General features: G+C 27.9%; 1 protein-coding gene across 1 annotated transcript in view; it reads right to left on the minus strand.

Annotated features, from left to right (window-relative positions):
• Nucleotides 1–22,732, minus strand: part of LOC107452704 (adhesion molecule nephrin-like) — a 435,364-nt gene that overhangs the window by 60,345 nt on the left and 352,287 nt on the right. Inside the window, exons 17-18 of the mRNA XM_071188109.1 lie at nt 15,719–16,000; nt 8,238–8,417 (exon numbers count right to left, since the gene is read on the minus strand). Coding sequence (XP_071044210.1) covers nt 8,238–8,417; nt 15,719–16,000 — 462 coding nt within the window. The remainder of the gene's footprint in view (nt 1–8,237; nt 8,418–15,718; nt 16,001–22,732) is intronic.

Here is a 22,732-nt window from a genome sequence, read left to right on the forward strand (position 1 = left end):
TTTTAATTGCAAAAATTTTCTTCTGTTTTGATGTTTGCTCGCTTAAAATAGACAAATACAAATGCATTTTTCCTGAACTATTCCTTTTTATAACTAAGATGTAAGCTTTTTTGACTCTACTATTAATTTCAGAGATGCTCTTAAGTCTCTTCAAGAAAATATATATAATAAATATTAGAAAATTTTTTGGATCACCATGCGAGTTTTGCTTAACTTATGATAATTTATTTTTACATTTGCTTAATTTCTACTCTTGACCTTACAGTAAATCGATTTATTTCATCTCTAGTTTTTTATTTTGATTGAAGATCTCTGTTCCTTAATTTTACAAGAGTTTACAAGAAAATTTTTATATTTAATACACGATCCTCAGAAAACATGTAAAACAAAATGGTTTTTTATTGTTATATTTGAATATGAAGACGTGTGTGCACATTGCTAAACACCCTTTATAAGTCCTATCAAAGTTTAAAAAAAGATCATTCATATTAGAGAAAAACATTAAAAAGGATGCGTCGATTACAACTTAGAGGTAGCTGATTCGAATCTCTACGTAACCCCGGCTGTATGTGTGCTCTGCCTTTTTCCATCTTGTGCTATCTGCAGATCTACTTGACTAGGACAAATTAGCCGAGCTAAGTTATGAGCACAAACCTGCGTATGTGTGCGTCATAATAAGTAAATAAATATTTAAAAAAAATTGGTCCAGGGTTACGGTGGGATTTGAACCTGCTACCTCTACTCTTCCATTTTAGTATGCTGGGACAGCTCTGATGTAGCTATTTTATTTACCCTTACGTCCTCGACCTCACGCGCAGGTCATTGGGCTACCTCCATCACAGAGGATCAAAATTGTGATAGCATGTCTTCGGATCATCCTCAGCGTTGTTTTCCAGACCTTCGCCAATTGCCCATTCTGTAGCTGTAGTGCGACGTAAAAAAATAAGTACAACAAGAAAGCAACAAGTTTCTTAAGCGCAGTATTTATTTGATAACAGTTAAGCTACTGATTTTGTTTGGCCTTGTCCAGGCATTTGTACATTCACAAATGCATATTTTTAATAATTTTAAGTGCTCGTAGATGTGAACTTATATTTACATGGAAAAATGGGATAGCTTGTATAGGGAAAAAAGCTACCAACGAAAAACAAAGCTAACAAGTGTTCTGCACTGTTAAAATTACTAACTTTTGCTTAAAATTAGCTATTTTTGTTGCATTTTGTCGCAACAGCATGGAAATAAACATATATTTTATTGTTAATTTTCCAGAAAGTAATTATCAAAGCTCTTCAAAAAAAAATTACCTTGTCTTTTGGTGTTTCAATAGAACCAGAAATAAGAGAAATTTGACCATATTCTGGTAGTTCTGACCATATTTTTTTTTCTCAGTAATAGTATTAGTATTAGTATTTTTTTAAAGGAAAATCGTCCAAGTTTTACTTTTTTTTCGTCAAATTTTTTTTTTGTCCTACTGAACAAATAAAGCATTTTTATAGCTTACTTGTAGTATGATCGGTTTTTTTTCAGTTAATTTCATATGAAAAAATATTATACGCCTTAACACAATATAAATCCATAGAATTTTCTTCAAATTTAATAAATGCTATATACAAAAATAATTTTTGATTATAAAATTCAGGATTTTAAATATTCTTTAAAAAATGTATGAAAACCTAACTAAAGGGAATGATTTATTTTTAAGCATTATCTTTTGAAAATGTAGGATTGAAATTGCATTGAAAGATATTGAAATTGCAAAAAAATTAAATAATTTAGCTTTGCAGAAAAAAAAGTGAATTGTTTTGCTTCCAATTACCTAATTTATTTGCATTTCTGATTTTATCCCCAGCCAAAGATAATAGCTAGCCTCAGATTTTTAATGAAATCGAAATTTCTTACAACTATATAAAATTCTTACAGAATAAGAAACCATATACAATATAATGAAATATGGATCAAATTACGGTAAAAAGTATTGGCACACTACGTGCAGGATCCATAATACCCAGTTTGCGAAAAATTCATTTTTACCGTAATAAACTTTCATACAGTTGTTGTTGTTGTTGTCGACGTATACCTTATTAGGCAGAGGAGGAGCCTTTGTTCCTGTTGTCCAGTGGCGCCATCTATGGCCAAGAATTCGACTTCTGCCACACCATACGTCACACCCGTTTATAGGGCAGACCCATTCATACATCCATTCATTCATCCACAGATCGTAATTTTGACCTGAATCAGAAAACGATAGATCTCCAATCCAGTACCCCCAGAGGTTTTGATTTGTTATGGGAACATGAAGGACTTTTGCGACTCGACGGATTTAACGTGCATCAGTCACTTTACTACACGGGGAATCTTTGGCCAGCGGGGTTCGAACCCAAGAATTCTCGGACATGGGTCCAGCGCTCTACCGAGCTGGCTATATTTATACAGTCATTGTTACATTAATATTCATTTTATGACAGTGATTCAATAATTTTACAGTAAATATTACTATAAAAATTACTGTATTTCCGATTTTTCTTACTTTAATTATTACTTTCAAAATGGATTATACGGTAAAAAGTACGGGCTTCCTCAGTGCCGATACTCTTAATCGTAATTTAAACCATATTTTTTTTGATGTGTATACCGCTTGTTTCCTAAATTTCTAGAGGATTGCTTTCACGCTGTGCATGCAGATTATTATTGATGCGAGTAAAATCTTAAAGTGCATTTTACTATATATCCAGAATCGAAAATTACTTTGAGTTATGGTTACGTTTTGAGAGATTTGATAATTAATAAATTAAGTTTTAAAACATTATGGGATTCAATATATACAATTACATGGGTTTCATTAAAGATGTGATTCATTAAATATTTTAAAGAATAAATACCAAAGTTTTAACTCATGTATCGAAAATACAAATATTAATTATTTTTGCTTGCGTAGTTTTTAAAGCATTAAAAAATATCCATTCGAGATGGAAAAAAAAGTGATTGCGAGTTTAGAAGTCATTGCTTTCGAACTTTCAGCATCAGATATAATCAGTCAAGAAAATGCAGATTTACACAGTAAAAAAAATGTGAGAAATGGAAGAGTTACTAAGTGTAAAAAGATTTCTGAAATCGATTAAAGATTCATCGATTTCCTCCAGTTTTTAGAAGCTGTGGAGAAACATTAGTGATTTAAATACTCATTTTATGATGGGAAATTTTTAACCTAGAGTTTCCGGAAATAAATTGGAGAATTAAAGAAGAGGATAGAAAGAAAAGAATATGAAATGTAATTTATATACGTTCGTGGTTGAGAAAAGTAAACTTGACTTATGCGTTTCTTCATGTTTCTTTCTTACACTTAGATGATGTTTCTTTCTTACACTTAGATTTGAAGCACCAAATAAAACATAAAAAAAATATTATGAAAGTAGCTTCATTCTTACATTTGATTTTTCGTAGAGGATTCAAATAATTGTGAAACTACAAGAAGAATATATTTTTCGCAATTTTACATGTTTATGCTAATACATTTTATACTAATACATTTTTTGCAATTGTTTTTAATAATATTTATATTACTATTTAATTAATATTTATGTATTATAATTTTAATATTATTTATATTATTATGCTATTATTAATTTTATTAATATTTTAAAATAAATGTATGAAAAAATCAATATAATACTTATTTTTAGTGCAAAGTACTTTGGCTACATCTGGCAAACCAAATACGTATTAAGATTTACATTATTCAAATTTTAAAATTGATAAAAATGCACCAATTACTGGAAAACATGAAAACATTTTATATCAACATTTATGATAACCCGAAACATTTAAATTATCATTTATTTGCAAAAAATACAATTAATTTATGCAAGTTGCTACCTATCTGTAAAAGACGCTTATATTTGCTATTAAAGTTGATATAGCGTACTCTTATTCGTGGATAATTATTATGATTAATATTATTATTATTATTAAAAATAATAATGATAAAAGTAAATAACGCTATACTTAACTTGTTTTCTATGGTTAATATTATAATAATTCCAGAAATGAAGCCACATAAATGACATGGCTGTCAATAATTCTCGTAATATTCTCCCCATTGCTTATAAGACCACGGTATTATAAGAATATAAGTACAGTTGTTACACTATTTCATCACGTCATGAATTCAAAGTTTTCATGAAATCTAAAAAAAAGTTCACTACTTTCCAAATACGATTAACTACTAAATTAGGATTTTTCTTTTAAAAAAATTTCCGTGCTTGCGCAGTATAAAGAAACTACTTTAAGTACTTATATCTTAAGCAGTTTTTAACGAAATATTTTTTAAATGTTAGATAAATAATTTTGTGATTAATTTGAAATTTCTCAAAAAATATTGTTTGTTTCCATTAAGTATATATAAAGTTATGGCAAAAAAAAACGAATCAAAGAAATAAATTGGCTTTATTATTAAAATTACCTTATCTCCCTAAATATCTACTCTAGGTTTACAAAATTTTATTTAAAATAACAACTAAAGTAATAAATACAAGTTACAAGCTTATTACTCGCTTTTCTGGCATCGAGTGTTCAAAAATACGTGTTTTCTTTCATAATTTATTGTCGATCTTCCAACCCTCTGAACGCTTTAAATCTTGTTGCTGATTATGAAAAATAGCATGAACTAAACACCTCTAAAGTTATAAAATATTATTTTAAGTATTCTTAGAGAAATTAAAGAAAAATACCAAAAACTGAAATTGCCTTTCTCCATAATTGTAAGATAGTGCATATAATGCGTAAAAATACAATTTTTAGAAATTGTACTGGTTTAGGTTTAGTTTCAATATAGCTCAGCATGTTTTTCAATGTCAAATTATATTTCTTTCAATATTATATTTCTTTAAATGTTATGATATAATTTATTTTTAGGAGAAAAGAATTTATACAATCATGCCATTGCTCTAAAGCAGAATACTCAAGCATTTAATAAATTTTATATTTAACTTCTCGATAAGATTTTGACTTGGAAGACAATTAAAAAATAGCATATATCTTCCCGTTCAGTGATTTTAACGTTCTCCTCTCCCTACTTAATTTTGTTTTCTTTATCTATTTCAAATATGGAAATTAGATTCAAAGTTCAATGAATAGTATTTCCTTACGGCATTATGAAAAAGAAATAATAGTGACATAAATGCAAATTCCTTTATTCAAATCAGTTTTAACTTAAAAAATAAAGCAAAAGATTTTTTATAATTCTTTCAAAGCATTTTTTAATTTATTTTACTCTGTTGTTATCAGTTAGTTAATTAAATCATCAATAAATCTAAAAACGAATTTGATATTTCAAGTATACTTTTTTTCTTAATAGTGATTAAATTATCTTTAATTTTCAAAATCACATACTTTTGATAAATAGTATTTACCTCGAGAAATAAATATTGCTTTATAATCAAGACGATAATATGAATTTTAACATTTAAGTAATAAAATCGATGGAAATATCCGCATTGTTGAATTATACGATAAAAGGCGGGATTTTAAGTTTAATGTAAAATAACTAATTGCCTGTAATTCCAATGTTTCTAAAACTTTTATTACTAAGTATTTATAACATTCATTATTCAATACTATATTCATTATATTAATAAAATAAATATAATTAAAATATTTTGTAGCAATTTTTTATTTAACGAAAAATAAAAACATAGACGTGTTTTTCCAAGAATTTAATAAAGCCAACGGATACCCAACAAACGTAATTAAATTTTATACTAAATCACTGAGTATTTGTGCTTTTAACTTAATAATTGAATACATTTTCCTAAAGTTTTTCTAGTTATCTAGATTGATTTTTTTACTACGTGAAAGTACAATTCGGAAAAATCAGTGGTTAACCAACTCTAAAATGCAGTGGCTAACTATCAGTGATTAACCAATAACTTCTTTCCATATTATTTAATAAATGTTAATTACTTTTATAAAACTCATTGAATTAAAATGTTATATTTAATCTTTGACTTTCATTCATTAGCTTTGAAGTTTATATTATTAATTTGGTCAAATTCAGTTTTTGGGCCAATCTATGGTAACAGACTATTTATATTTCGCGTTAATCACGTTACAGATACATGCATAAAGACATTATATTTGTTAGAAATTTAGCGAGGAATCACAAATTGGTTAAATATCAATTTGAATAAGTTTATTTGATGGAAAAAGAAGCATTTTCAATATTAGGAGAGGGATCAAAATATCAAAATGGATGAGCTTTCAAATTGATGTGTAGTTAATATCTATGCTTGAATATATTAATATCTAAATTATTGAGTAAATGTGGTTTACAGCATTCATGAACTTTGCGATTAAAATATTTACAATATTAGCAATCATATTAAGTCAGAATATAATTTTCACTTATCTAAACAACTATACGCAATATTTTGCCATCTAATATTTTAATAATATATTGCGTATTTTAAAATGTATTTATTCCAATTCATTTTAATAAATTATAAATTTCGCTTCTTCACAAAAATGCCTTGTCTTGTAGTGTTTGCAATATTTGGAAAAATTATTATCGTAAATAGTATTACACAAAATAACATATTTTGTTACATAGATACAGACTTTTATTTCGCCGCTAAAAGCAATCTTCAATAAAGCTAATTTATATTCGAAAACTGGTAGATTCACTTATTTTATATTAAAATTGTATGCATGAAGGAATTTATATGGATATCAATTATGATATACTTAAACTCAACAATTTTATAATGGTGTTAACTATAGCTTTGTAAAACATAATGAACATTACTTTTTTGTAATAGTTAAAACTATTTTGTATACACCATTTTGAATTAAACACAAACCATTTTTGCTAAACTCATATTTCGGATGTAATCATTCATCTGTAAACCGATAATTTAAAGGAACTATGTTATAAAATTTCAATTAATTTTGAAGGGTCAGAAAATATTTTATCAGCATTGTTATTTTAAAAAGTTAAATTTATTCAAAATGCCCAAAGGGAAATATCGTTATAGATTTATAAGTTTCTAAATTTTGATAATATAGATACAACTCAAAAGAGTATTACAAATTAAATAAAAAAAAAATACGCTTTGAAGTTTTTAGATTTGACTGCTTGGCTTCTAAAGCAAAAGAATATTAAAATTTCATTTATTTCATTCTCAAAGGATATTATCAAAATAATTATTATTTGTAAGTAATCTAAGTATTTTCAGGTAATATATGTAAAATATATTTTAAATAAGTCTTCTTCTTAGAAATTATTAAGTCAATGAAAAAAAATTAAATTTTTTGCAAAGATTTTCCCGTATATTAATATAAAACTTGTTTATAATACCTGGTATTTCATCAGATTATAATAAAAATTGTTAAGAAATAATTTTAATAATTTTCGTACCTTTATTTATATAAATTCAAAAACATTTTTGCTAAAAAGTTTAAATATGAGTATCTAATGATAATAATTTTCGAACTCTTCGTGAAATATGTCTTGAAGAGAAAAACGAAATTTAACTTAAATATAAGAAGAGGAGTCTTAAGAGCCTTAACGGTACGAGTAAACACTCACAAAGCACAGGAAGAATCAAGTAATTCAGATTTATATATATATATATATATATATATATATATATATATATATATATATATATATATATATATATATATATATATATATATATATATATACACTTGCAGTGATAAAAGTAAATTTTTCTTAATGTATAACATGGTATCAAGCATAAAAAATAATTATATTTAACAACAATCAAGTGAATATATCAAGTCAATTTCAATGCGATGCATTTTTTTTGTATTTTATTTTTAATTAATTAATTTCGTTAATTTTTAATTAATTTTCTTTTCATAATAATGTAGAAATCTGTCTTTTAATAATAATGTAATAAGTTGTGTAAGTTATAAGTTAATTATAAAGATATATATTGCAAGAACTAATTTACCACCCTTGAAATTAGTATGAAATATGAAATTTTCGCTCGCATGATTTCTCAAAAGCTCTTTCATGCTAAATGGATTTTACCACGATTGTTCCAAGACCTTCATATCATTTTAGATTTCATCATAAAAGGGTTGAGCAATAATTTAAGAGCCACGTGAATACCTAATTTTCTGATCAACTACTCTTACCAACTCGACAACTCTCAACAACTGGCTAAATAGTCTATGACTAAGTTGCTAATAGTCAAAATATTAAATTTACTCACCTGCTTGACGACCACGGCCATATCTTTTCCGTCGAATGTAAATTATACAGACTAATAAATTTGCAAGAACAATTAGACTCCCTATCACTGCAGCGGCAAGAAGCCAAGCCGGTAAAAACTCAACAGAATAATTGCTACTAGTTATTGGGCCAGATATTGTTGAATCCATTACAGGTAAACCTTAAAAAAATTAAAAAAAATTAGTTCTCATAATCAATAGTATAATGACAATTTCAAAGAAATCTATCGTGAAATCTAATGGAAAAGAAGGAAAACCAATCATCCAAACTTTAAAAATTAAGTGGAAGTCATACTTACGTGTATTTGTTTTCGATAATCTGAAAGTATACTTTCATTTACCCTTAATTCAGTTTGATGAAATAACGTATAACATTAAAGTGTCAAATTATTTTTCAAATTTTCTTCTGTATTTTATGAGAAGCTTTGATTCATTGGTGGGGCAAAATTTGAAAACAAATGATTACATCATAAACGAAAAATTATTTCAGCAAGATTTTAGAAAAATTGAATACCAGCACACCAAGACGAATGTTTAAAAGTCATATACACGTAATAATGACGGAATAGAATACATGTAATTATTAATTTCTAAGAAAAATATTAAACATAAATGTCATTTTTCTAATTTAATGCCAGATTGTTGTCCATAAGACCAGTAAAAATGCTGGATTAGTTTTCTAAATTTATTCAATTTGCCAATAAGATACTATAAAAATCATTAACATTGAGTCGTTATATTTAATAGGTGTTGGTTTAGAAAGAAATTTCTTTCCATATAATTTTGTTCTTTAAAATTACTTCTGTTTGGAATAATTAAATTATTATATTTAGAAATATTAATAATATTATCAAAATTGAAAAAAAAAGCTTCGTTGTTCAATATAATCAGGAAATGTGCTCAATTATTTTCCTTCTCATATAAGATGTACAAAGGTAACGATTTATCAATAAAAGCTAAAGAACATCTTTAGAGTTATGGCATAGTCTTTCTTCTACATCTGTTTAAGTATCACTGTGCGTGTATCATGTTCTCTGGGTAATGTAAATGATTTTATTGTCAAGATTAAACGCTGGTAGGGGAAGGGGGTTATCAGTAGAAAGAATAATCAGTCTATATGGGCGTGGTTAGTCAATCGCCTCCTACTATCTGGAGAATGAAGACAGACATTTTCAGGAAACTATCTGTGGTGCAAGGTATTTCATAAAGACCATCCTTAAGAGGCACTTTTAGAATCCTCAAAATTTTTGGAACCCGGTTGTTCAACGACAATTATAAAATAAAATATATTCAACAGATGCGGGTGACTAAGGGTGACTCTCGCCTCCTAATGAGGTACAGCGGGCTCGAATCCCAGCAATGGCTAGCCAATACGAATTCCACATCCGGTTCTTACCGATCACAGTGCTGACATAAAAATATCCTTTAGTTAGAGTTCCCTTGCCACCAAGCTAAACATGGAAGGTTTTCGTAGTTTTCCACTCCATGTAACGCAAATGAGGGTTGGCTCCCTCAAAAAATCTTCCCCGAAAGGAAAAGCTACGGGGTTAACAATTGCTAGTCGTGAGGTAAGAATTGGGTCGTCTGTTCAACGACAGTTATAAAATATAACATGAAATATATTTACCATTTTATTTTAAATTATTTTATAATTTCTATTCCCTTTAGGGCAAAAATGCTACTAGCGAACTGAATAATGCGAATAATGCTACTACTGAATAATGCGAATTATTCTGAAAGTTATAAAAAAAAACTATTAATGAAATTATTATTATTCTGAAAATTATGAAAAAAATTGTTAATTAAATTATTATTATTTTGAAAATTATAAAATAAATTATTAATGAAATTATAATTATTCTGAAAATTATAAAATAAATTATTAATAAAATTATTATTATTATAAAAATTATGAAATAAATTATTAATGGAATTATTATCATTCTGTAAATAATAAAATAATTTATTAATAAAAACTTTGAGCAAAATATTTACAGATTAACTAAATGATTTTCTCTTATATTGAATTTAACTTTCACAGTCTCTGAAAGGTTGAAATGATATGTTTATTTAAACGCACTTGAAGAGCTGAGGAAAATTTTTAACTTTATGTTTAATTTCAGTAAATAAATATTTTTTAAAGTTTATTTATAGTTTTAATTTTGACAAATGTCTCTGAAATGCAAATCACATAGACAATAAAATACATTAAAGTAAAAAAAGGGGCCAATTCCTTTGGGATGAAACTCATAAGGAAGACATTTAAAATCTTTTTACCAAATCAGAATGGTAACTTAATGTTTTTTTTTCTTTTTTGTGCGGTTAGTAATATTTCAATTTCATTAACTGTGAGAATAAAAAAAATGCTCTTCACTTTATTTCATCTTTTATTTCTTATGAAATTTAATAATGTTGAAAGTGCTCATTAAAAAAAGAATATTTTAACTGAAATACTAAAATTGTTTAGAATGGAAGTAAAATTATTTTTGAAGCCAGTGAATTAATGCATTCATTCTATGCCAATTCGGTCTTAAATAAAAATATATTTCATTTTTAGAATTCGAAAAAAAAAATTCCTTTTTATTTTTGTACTTTATAAAATGAGGGTTCTATACTTAAATTAGAAATATAAGCAAGGTTTACAATCAAAAATAAATTGCACTTAAAAATCAGCCTTAATCTTATCTAGCATATAAAAAGTTCTTAGAACAAAAAAAAAATATGTAAATATATATATCGATACATATTAAATTAATATGATAAAAAAACAGGAAAATGTGCACAGAATTGAAGACCAAAAAAAAATTTTTTAAGTCAGTTAAACCTTCCATTTTTTTATCTGTGTTTAGAATTTGATGAAGCATAAAGTATTGACTTTCATCACAAATTATTTTCGGAACAAAAAAATGAATAAAGAAAAAAATTTGTTCACGTATAATACACAATTCTTTATTATTGTACTTACAAGTAAAAGTTTTTGCTACCTTCCTTAATTAGTTTATTAACTATGCATATTATATTGCAATTCTAAAATAAAGCAGGTTTTAAATTTCTGCCATTTATTTATTATTATTAGTCCCTTTATTGTTTATTAGAGTATTAAAACATGTTTGATTTTTTTTAAATTTCTTGTTTTTAGATATTCTTCTGCATTTAAGATTTAAAAAAAATGCTCCGTCTATGACCCTGTGTCCTTCATTGACCTATTCTGCGTAGATTCAAATTATTTTAATTTTTGATAAAGGCCTTCAAGGAGTCAATAAGGTGTCAAAATGCTTAATAACATTTAATGAAAACACAAAAATTTGATTAAATAATTTCAGATTTTTTTAAGAATTTCTATTCATAAAACTGCAATTATAATATCTTTAGCTAAACTATATAAATAAAATCTTCCTCATCACACATTTTACAAACAATTTAAAATTAAATATTTAAAGGAATCTCAAAATAAGCCTGTAAAAAATAAAAATCCTTTTGAGAAGCATTTTTATACTCAAAATGTTTAAAAACTACAATCGGGTTTTCAATGAATTCTTACTTAGAAAACTTTAATTTAGCATTAATGGCACACACTCGTTTCAGCAACACCACCAGCTGCCGTGAGAATTAAAGAGATGATAAATTCTGATTTCCCTACAAGAGCTATAAATAATCTTTTGTGGGCAGGGATATATGAAGCTATACAGAGAATCTTCCAAAACTTTTTGACAGCGCTTAATGGAATTACGTGTTTGAAACTGCCTACTAGATCATTGAATACGATGTCACATAACTCCCATCGACGCTATATTTATTCTTAAACGTCAACATTAGAAGGAAATAAACCCATTGGCGTTTATACTGCCTCAAGCAATATGTTTCAAATTTCAATTTCATGCCAAAAAAGGAAAGAACTATTTCAAACTGTTGATAGAGGAATGTTTGGAGAGCCTGGATTTCTTATCACCGCTTTCGAATTTTAAAGACTAGTAAAGAAACAATTTTTTCTCTTTCAATATGTATTTAAGGAATGATAAAATTTAAATGCATATTCGAAATAAATGTTTAAATGAGTTTTGCGTAGCATGTTCGCCTGTATTTTTCTAAAACATAAATAAATTTATAACGTGAGCATGCGCGAAATATTTTTTCAATGAATTGAAAATTTGTTTTAAAAATCAATATTACTAATAAAGATTTGAAATGCAAGTAAAGTCATTCTGAAATTTGTAAAATCAGACTGCAAACATCAATAATACATATTTTTAGCAAAGTACAAAAATAGTTTAAACTTAGTTTATCTATAGTGTTTGAAACCGGAATTAAACATTTCGACAGATTTTTGTTGTCAACGCTTAGTAACTATGCTGAAGAAATTGAGAAGGAAAATTATTATTTTAATGAAAGCAAAGTGGCTCCTCTCCCTGTTCAAAGAAAGGTTTAATTATATCTTTTCAGATCGATTTGCGTTTTAAACTCGTTATGTTTATAGTTCATTTTCTCCGGTGACTGCCCCTGATAACTTATGAATGCATTACAAAAAAAAAAAAATTCAATTAAATCAGAAAATTTGATTTTTTAATAATTATAATTTTTGAGTTATTCAACTTAATATGTTGTTACAATGCTGTTGTTTTTCGAGCGAATCCAAGGTAACGGACAAATTAGATCGGTTCTTAACTGTAGTATGATCAAACCTTAAAAAAATTTCCACCTGCCTTTATAATGCTTTAATTTCACTTTTTAAAATCTGGCAACTTATTTATGGAAATATATTATTGAATAACTTTGGCAAGTTAGTCGTAGGAACATGGCGTATTTATCTTTTCTACCTTTATAGATTCCTTTTCGTGTTTTTTTTATTTAATTTTCTGTATTGCATTTACTTGAGTCTTATGTAAATGAATCAGTCTTATCTTTTGGTTTTCCTCACGCTGCTGTATTGATATATTTTGATTTGGTGACACTAATGCTATAACAGAAAACACTAAATTTTGCCGATATGATCGTGAGGGTTGAAAAAGAGATTACATACTTTCATTTCAATTTGCCATTTTCTAATTTTTAATATTTTTTAAATTCTTTTTAATTTTCTTTTGTTTAAAGTCTTTTATTTTTTTTTAAAAAATTTCTCTTCGATACTCTACTTTTCTTTATATAATTATCTTATATTGAGAATTATGGGTACATACTTTCAGCTTATGTGCAATAAATAAAACTTAATTATTCTTAGTAAATTTCTTTTTTCCGTCATAATTAACCTTTCTTAAGCCAAGTAAAGATATTATAAATTTTGTAGTAATATTTACATTGAAATATGCTTGAAGTACATTGATTAAGACATAAATAATGCCTGGTGCATGAATAATAATACTTCATATAATGGTGTGTATACACATAATTAGCCAAAGCAATCATTTAGTAAAAGACTAGTATTTTATGATATTTGTTTTATTTTTTTTTACAGAACTTGAAATTTTAATCTATCATAAAAACAGGATAAATCGAGTGGAATAATTATAAATTTTCAAAAAGTGGAGTTTGTCAATAACCATTTAAAATAAAATAAAAATAAAAATTGAAAATTCCTTAACAGAAAGAGCTTTCTCCAATTGAATTATTATGTATTAGAGATGTTCAGTATCCTTGAAAATAGCATAAAAATAAAATTAGAGAACGATATACGTCACAGTGTTAATAAATAATATGTATTGATATAGTGCGACTTCGCACTTTTAGCCGAATAAAATGGGCTATCTTTTAATTAGTTAATTACTGCTTTAGAAAGTTGTATATATATATATATATATATATATATATATATATATATATATATATATATATATATATATATATATATATATATATATATATATATATATATATATAATCATAGTAATAATAGACTAACTAAAACAGTAATAAAATAAAAATAAATCTTGAATATTCTCTCAGTAGTTGTGTGATGAATAGTTTATATAGTTTGAAACTCTTTAAGCGTTAAAGATGAAACTTTCTCATTAAGAGGAACAAATTTAGTTGAAAATTAAATGAAAGATAAATGAAGCGAAAATTTACTTGAAATTTATATAACGTCACTGCTTTAAGACAAAATTATATTCTTTGTGTACTAATGACTTCTCATGCTTGGTTGAGCAATGTGATTGCTACTTTGTAACAAAAAAAAAACTTTATAAAAGTGACTGTTTCGTTGACAAACAATTATGTATATTAGTTGCAATTTGTTTACACTTCTTTAGAAATTATTAGAAGTCCTTGTCTTCAATAGATTTTAGAGAACTAAAATATTTATTTAAAATCTTCAAATCTGCTTTCAATTAGAAATCTGAACAAATATTTAAATTTAATTTGTCATCTAGTATAAATATTCATAAGATGTTCATTTTCGATAAATATTTTACCCTAAACATATACTTGATTTGAAACTAGAATTAAAATATTAATGACTTCGAATGTATTTAAAATCCATATATGATCAAGGTTAGCTTTCTTTAAAAATTATAATATGGTAATAATTAAAGTTTATGTAATTTATTGATGTACGTAGAGTATATTAAATTAATCAGCACATTATAAACTAACAGGTTTCCAAATTTATGATTAGTGTGTCATAAGGAAAATAGAGATTTAACGTGAATGAATTATTTTTATTATTTTTTTTAGGTAATAAGTTGATTTCGCTTTTTATCTAGGGATGGATCATAAATATTATGGAAATTATTTAACATTTGAAATTTAATAATTTTTGAAAAAGTTTATTTCAAGAAGTTTTAGTGACCAACACGATTGGGATAACATTTTATCGTCTAATCTTAATACATGGTTCAATATTTATGTACATACACTTTTTTTTATCCATTACTGTTGTCAATATAAGTTACGTATTTAAATGTATGTAATGCAATTACTGATAATGGAAATATTGATGTACTACTTTAAGAAGTACTTTATTCACATCTAATTTTTGAGAAAAATAATAACGTATTTATTAATTGCTCTTTGAAACTAAATGTCGCCACTTACACATCTCAAAATTTAAGTGATTTCCAGATCTATGAACATATTTGTATTCGCAGAAGATTTTTTAAGTGAAGATAATTGTACATAAGAGAGAAAAACGATCCTATGGTTTTTTCCGAGTGAATGGAATGCATTTTTAAAATATTGGTTTTTCTTTTACGGTTTTTGTGTTGTAATAACGGAGTTTATTAAGTAACTATCATAAAATATGTTAATTGTTATACGTTTGGTACATTTATTTCACGTGAAGATTAAAAAATATATTTTAAATTGGTAATGACGTTTATGGAATTCTAAAGTTGAGGCAATTTTCTTAGTACGAAATTCACTTAACATAGTTAGGAGCCATACAATCTAATTGCAATTTCCTAATAAGGATAAAGTTTATGCAAATAATGTTTTTTAAATTTCTATAAGTGAAGCATGATGAATGACTTACTTTTTGTTCGAAAGTTAATAGAAGGGGAAAATAAACTTTCTCCTAAAGAATTTTTAGCAGCAATTGAGATTTCGTATAAGGCTCCTTGCGAAAGTCCAGTAACTAAATAATTTGACGAATTTATAGGTATGTGCACATATGTATATGACATTTCTTGGTTCTTTCGAATTTTCAACTGAAATGTTTGAGATAGTCCGCCATCGAAACCTGGGCTCCAGACTAAAAGGGCACTTTGATGTGATACATTGAGCGCTTCTAAACCTTCAGGACTTTCTGGACCACCTAAGAGACAAAATATATATTATGTACTTAACTGATTTTAAATAGACTGGTTAAAGATATATTTAAAAAAAATATATAAACCTTTTATGTTCTAAAAATGCTTTTATAAATGTTTGATTAAAGATGCATTTCAATCTGAAAATCTTCAGTTTTCTAGTGATAACAGATTAGCAGCTTTTACATTTAAAAATTCGATCAAAAATAATATTTGAATGTTTAAATTAACCTGTGTTGTTATGGAACACTTAAAATTAAGATGGCTAAAATAAAAAGGTAAACCAGGGGTTAAAAGATTTAAAATTCCAATGGAAATATGTTGTCTCCAACACAGATTGCAGATAATATGTTTATATGATAAGGAAACCTCGTTGGTTAATCAGCCGTAATGGCTTGCTCGCCTCCTATTGGGTCAGTGGTAGACGAATCAAGGGGTAGAAACTTCTTGCTGTAAGGCTAACCATTGTAGGTTTTCATATTGTTAACGCAATTGCTGTTTAGCTCCCTCAAAAAGTACTGTAGTTAAAAATGTAGGTCAATGTAGCTAAAAAAGCAAAATTTTAGAAATCTCAGCACTTCTCTTTGCTAAAAAAAAACATTTATAAAAATGAAATTACACCTTTTTCTCTTAATCTTATAGTTCAAAACATGTATGATACAGTCATAAACACTCATGAAAAAATTAAACAATTATTTTAGATTATCGTGTCTGAGGTGGGGAAAATTGTGAAAAAATTGATTTTGAGATAAACGCATTTAAAGGTTGAAGATCATTAGTCTAAAAAATTATGTCACTGTAAGGACTCAAAACCAAATATTTACCAAAGTACAAGCAATTTTTTTCATTATTTCTCAATATTTTTCTTCATCTTGGAATAGTTTCAATATTACGTCTGAATAATTTTTAGGATCGTAAAAAGTTATATGTCGAAACACCTTTTTTTGAAATACCTTTTGCAGATTAAGAAAACGACTTAAGAATCATTTCTTTCATTTCTGCTATGTAATTATATAAATTTGAAAGAAAAAAAGTTAAATATTTTTAATGGACTTTTTTATGTCGAAAGCACAACAGTAAACACACTTGCACTTTATCTTTGAACAAGTTTATTAAGTTTAAGAAGCAAATAAGTAGCAAAACATCAGTAAATCAACAACAGCCATATGGATACCTTCTCCTTTTCAATTACACAGGCCTGCGATGAAAAAAATACAAGGGGTCTGACAGCTGAACTTAATGTATTTTTTGGTGCTGAAATGGAAAATAATAATTAAAAATGTCCATCACGTCACGTTTTTTAGAAAAATTCAATTTTACTGGAATTTTTATGAACATTTACCATAAAAAAATTTTCATTTTTGAATTTCTTCCCTTTTTGATGGATCAGCATTCTATTTTGGTCTAATCTATAAAAGTACGCCTCTATCACTACTTCCTGCCACCGTTCCTCTCTGTGTAACAATCTTTCTCTACCAATAGCGTCGCGAGAATCCTTATCTAGGTCCGCTGACCTCTCAGAAACACTAGCAAGCGTTATAGGGAGTCATTTTAAAGTTTTCTTTTTTTCTGTGCGTTTCGTGAAACATGGCTTTGAGTTCAAGACATTGGGAAAATTTCCCAGATGACTTTTGTTATCCATGCGGCGAATATAGTGTAGTTAAAAATCGCATGAGGAGCATTACAGACTATGTAAGACAACTTCATCTCGCATATTTTGACATGAAACTCGGAGATCAGGACAAATCTTGGGCACCTCATAAAGTTTGTGTGCAGTGTCTCAATGATCTACGCTTATGGCATCAAGGAAAGAAGACTGCTTTACGATTTGGAATTCTTATGACGTGGAGAGAGCCCCAAAACCACTTTGATGATTGTTACTTTTGTTCCTGCCATGTCCATGGGTATAACCGAAAAAATCAAAGACTAATATCTAAACCCGGCTCTCGTCCTGAACAAAATAAAATATATCGACCACAGTTGGACCATTTGCGGTGATTTGAAAGTTATCTCCATTCTTCTTGGTTAACAAGGGGGATATATAAAGTACCCATGTTTCATTTGTGAGTGAGACAGCCGTGACAAGACTCAACATTGATGGGTCAAAAAAGAATGGCCGAAAAGACAAAATCTTGACCCAGGCACCAAGAACGTTATTCGAAACAGCTTAGTTGATCCGAAAAAAGTATTGTTACATCCGCTACACATAAAATTAGGTGTAACGAAGCAGTCTGTCAAGGCTGTTCCAAAAGATGGCAATTGTTTCAAATATCTGTGCAAAAAGTTTCCAGGTCAGTTAAAAGAAGGAATATTTGTTGGTTCTGATAACCGCAAACTCATGAAGGATAACATGACAGAAACGGAACGGTTTGGGTTGCTTTCAAAGATGTCGTCAGTAAATTTCTGGGTAATTACAAGGATCCTGATTATAAGGAAATTGTAATGAAAATGCTGCATAATTTTAAAACGTTGGGTTGCTCCATGAGTAAAAAATGCATTTCCTTCACTCACATGTGGACTTTTTCCCTGAAAATTCAGGAGCAGTTAGCGAAGAACAAGGGGAAAGGTTCCATCAAGATATCAGAGATATTTAGCGTAAATATCAAGGAAGATGGGACAAGAACATGTTCACTGACTACTGTTGGATGATAGCTTGGGATAAACCTGAGATTAAGCATGAAATAAGATCATCAAAAATAAGTTTCAGAGGAAAACGAGTATATACTTAAATAGAAACTTTTCTCTTTTGTTTTTTGCTTGTTTCGTTTTTTGTCTCAAACTTTCATATACACATACACAATATTTGTTATTCTTGGTTAATCGTCAATTTTACATAAGTTATCTCAATAAAAACAAATTAAAGTGGTATGTTGGTGATTTTCTTTTAGAAACTGTTGTAAAAAGTTTGAACACAAAGAACTTATTGTTTTTCTCTTGACCAGAGGTGACTTCTGCTGTCTGGCAACAGTATTTTTTATTCATTTTAACCTATAAAAAATCAGTTGATAGCTCAAAAATCAATTTCTTTTCACAAGAATAAATTTTACATAGATCAAAATGAATAAAGAGAACAGTTACCGGATAGTACATGCAAAATTATTTGAGAGAATTCCTTTCCAAATAGGATTTTAGTAAAAACATTAATATCGATTTTATACAAAAATCCTGATGTGATTGGGGAAAATGAGGATCATTTTCAAAATCAGCACATCAAATAACATATAAATTAACAATAACTTCTCTTGTATTTTTCTAAAAGTTCAATTTCGCAGGCTTTGTGTTATTAGTACTATTCGTTTTTCAAGCATCTTTCATTTTTTTCGAGATAATTTAGATTATTATAAGGAATGTCTCGTAGATGCTGAAATTCGCTACTTGCCAAAATTAAAAAAAGTATACACAAGGCATTCCGGGAGAAAAATTTCAGCTTTTTCAAGGATAGTTATAAGTCTGATGTAACCTGAATTGAAATATATCAGGGCTAATAATGCTCCTAATCGAAATATTTCCAGTTCAATAACAGTCTAGGGAAAAATGTTGCAAAGCACATTATTGTTGCTCTTGTTACAATTCTGAGTTTTAACATGCAGTCACCAATTTAAAAACCTTTCATCACATATCTTTGTTTATGAAGGTTTTATAAGGTTAACTAGATTGCTTGATAGTCCGGTTCCATTTTCTTGAAGTTCATCTCTTGTAGCTTTTGCTGGTTGAAATTTACATCAATTATCAGGACCTTCTGAGCACTTACCATGAAGAGGATTGCTGGTATCCGAAACACTGCTTAACAATGAAGCATAGACAGCATTCATCATATTTTATAGATTACCTACATCGCTTCTAATTGCAATGCCATAGTAATTTTGATTTCAATCAGTCAGTTTGTAAGCCAGTTTCCCCTTCCTTCCTTCTTCCCTAGACCTTTATATACTTTTTCAATTGGCGTTAATGCCCACCTACGTATTTCTGCACATATCCAATGCATTCTAGTTTTGTTACAGAATCAATCCCGTAAGAGTTTTCAATACTTTCATACATTTTTAGTCACTATCACTATGATATTCATTAAACTGCATAATCCGGATATAGAACAGTTCGAAAAAAAAGCATTGGATGCCATCAACCTCCATATTTCTTGCAGAACATTTATAATTTGCACACTCGTGATCCGCTGACTTGAATACTGAGCTATTGCTTAAATGTCCAGTATTTGGCAGGTATTGATTCAAACAGCACTTATACAACCATTTAAGGATGAGTTGCCTCGCAGTTGCAATGTACTATTCACTGACATCCACATTCCACTGATATTCCACTTCTTCATTAGAAATTTAACTTTCAGTCAGTGCAGAAGTATCGTTTTCTTGCTCTCAAAATTCAACAATTGACAATAATTCCTTCTCTTGATTGTGAAAAGCAAGTTTTGAAAGAAATGGTAAGTCTCAGAAAGGAATATAATGTTTTGCCAGCTGAAAATCTTTTTCCAATGATACTGAGAACCAAAACAACATAACTATTTATGAAGGAAGAATTGTTATGCTGTCCTGTTGAAGGAGAAGCTTTCAAAAAAGGACAAGTATTTGCTCTTTATGATCATGTTGGAGCATAATCCCCTCACAGAGTCTTCCACTAGTTCCAATCTCCGAAAGAAACATTCTGAGTAACATACCACAGTAAAGATTAAGTTGTCAAATTGACAATTTTGTTATCTCCAAATTAACGTTCAACTAATTCAGGGCTTGTTTTCAACTATTTAGAGCTAGATGATTCCCCATTCTGAATATCTGTTGCTTCTTCATTCGCATCAGATGTAAATGGGCTCTTATTAAAACGCCCATTTGCTTCTTAGAAAGCTTTAGGCATTATTTAATTATAATTCGTCTAAAAAAAGACAGTTTTTGACGTCTAAAAAAAGACAGTATAAACGAGTAAATAATGCAGATAACGGCGGAAAAATATTAACGTCAAAACATAGACAAATTAAAAATCTTGTCACTATTCCAATCATTCTGTTGCTAAGTATCGCAAACTTGCGAAAATTATTGCAAAGTCTGCAAAAATGTTGCGAAACCAAATCTTCCATTAGAAATACACTGGATGTTATTTTTTCTCTGAATTATGTTAGAATTACATAACTTTTTTGCAAATTTTCTAATTATGCTGCGTATTTAGAGTCTGACTGCTAAATTTAGCTTCATATCAAAAGAGTTTTCAGAAAAAAAACTGAAATAAAAATAGAACTTATGAACCAAAAAATGTAAAATTAAAAAAAAACGCAAAATAAAGGAAGCAAGCAAAAATTAGGAAATAAAAATCAAGAAAATACTGAGAAAATCAACTTATGGCACCTTCGTACTGGAGTAAAGGAGCTCGTTTGATTTGTTAGTTACCTAGAACTGACTCGAATCTGAATGTGCGCAAGGCAATAATATTATACTGGATAATTCAAAATTTAAAATTATAAGACAGAAAATCATTTTATGAGTTCTATATACTTTTGCGCAGTAAAAAGTACTTATTTTTCTTCATTACTCTCGCTTTTTTTATCCCTTTTTCCTTTATATATATATATATATATATATATACTGGGCTATTCATAATTCCCTCCGGGGTCTCGAAGCGCTATAGTAAAAAAACGAAGACGAATATGGCAAAAAAGAACATATGAAATTATTCCTAAAGTATTCAAGTTTTAATTTAAGCAGTTGCCGGTAGATGGCAGTACCATGTACCACTGAAGCCAGTTGTAGTAAAGAAAAATGGCGTTTACAGGCGGAGGGAATTATGAATAACCCTATATATATATATATATATCATAAATTTTGTGTATATATATACACAAAATTTATAAATATTAACATATTATTCAACATATTATGCCGAAGTGACTTGTTGCACATACACAGCAGAAGATTACAAGAATAGTAATTTCAGAAATGTTTCTGCGAGTACCTGTTCAGGAATAATTCGAAGGAATGTCAGAGAAATGCAAACATTTTTCATAACATTTCAATCACGATGTTGCAGAAAACAATTTTTAGAACATTATTACATTTCTTCCTAACTGTTATGCATTTGTTGCTGTGATTTTGTGAGCGTCACGAGTATTTATTAAAGTAAAAGATATCCCTTCCGTAGGGAAAAAAGAAACAGTAAATTCCCCTTTCAACACTCAAGTATCGATGTTTGCAAAGATCATAAACATGATACATAGAATTTTCTATAAATAGCTAATAGGGTGATAGCAAAATAAAGAAATGACGGAAAAATGCGATTCAGTTGGCGACTTAAATGAATAATGGAATTTTCAACTCTGCTAAAATTGTTGACATAAACGATATTGCGGCGCTTTCCGCTTTCTCCAATGGTGCGTGGCGAACTTTTTGGCAAAGAATTACTTAATGGGTGTTATAAGGAAAGTAATAATCCTTTTCCTAGAAAGAAAATAAAACGTCTTATTTAAAGACATCGTACGACATTCAAAAAATATGTTCTTAGTAACAGAGAAAAGTTGCAAAAACTGTAAAAGCCTTTTATTCATTTATTTATTATGAAAAATTATAGTGTTTATTTAGTGATGTTGTCAAACTATTTAATAAACTTTTTTACAACACCCTTTGTTTAGTTAAAAAGGATTACAAAATTGATGAAAATGCTAATAATTCACAATTAGTACTCTCATTAGTTGCCACATTTGTCACTGATACTTATGATAAATCGTTTGAGTTTTTATTTAT

Source organism: Parasteatoda tepidariorum, chromosome 12 (genome assembly GCF_982258835.1).
Source record: "Parasteatoda tepidariorum strain Cologne lab strain chromosome 12, Ptep-v5.0, whole genome shotgun sequence".
Lineage (NCBI taxonomy): Eukaryota > Metazoa > Arthropoda > Arachnida > Araneae > Theridiidae > Parasteatoda > Parasteatoda tepidariorum.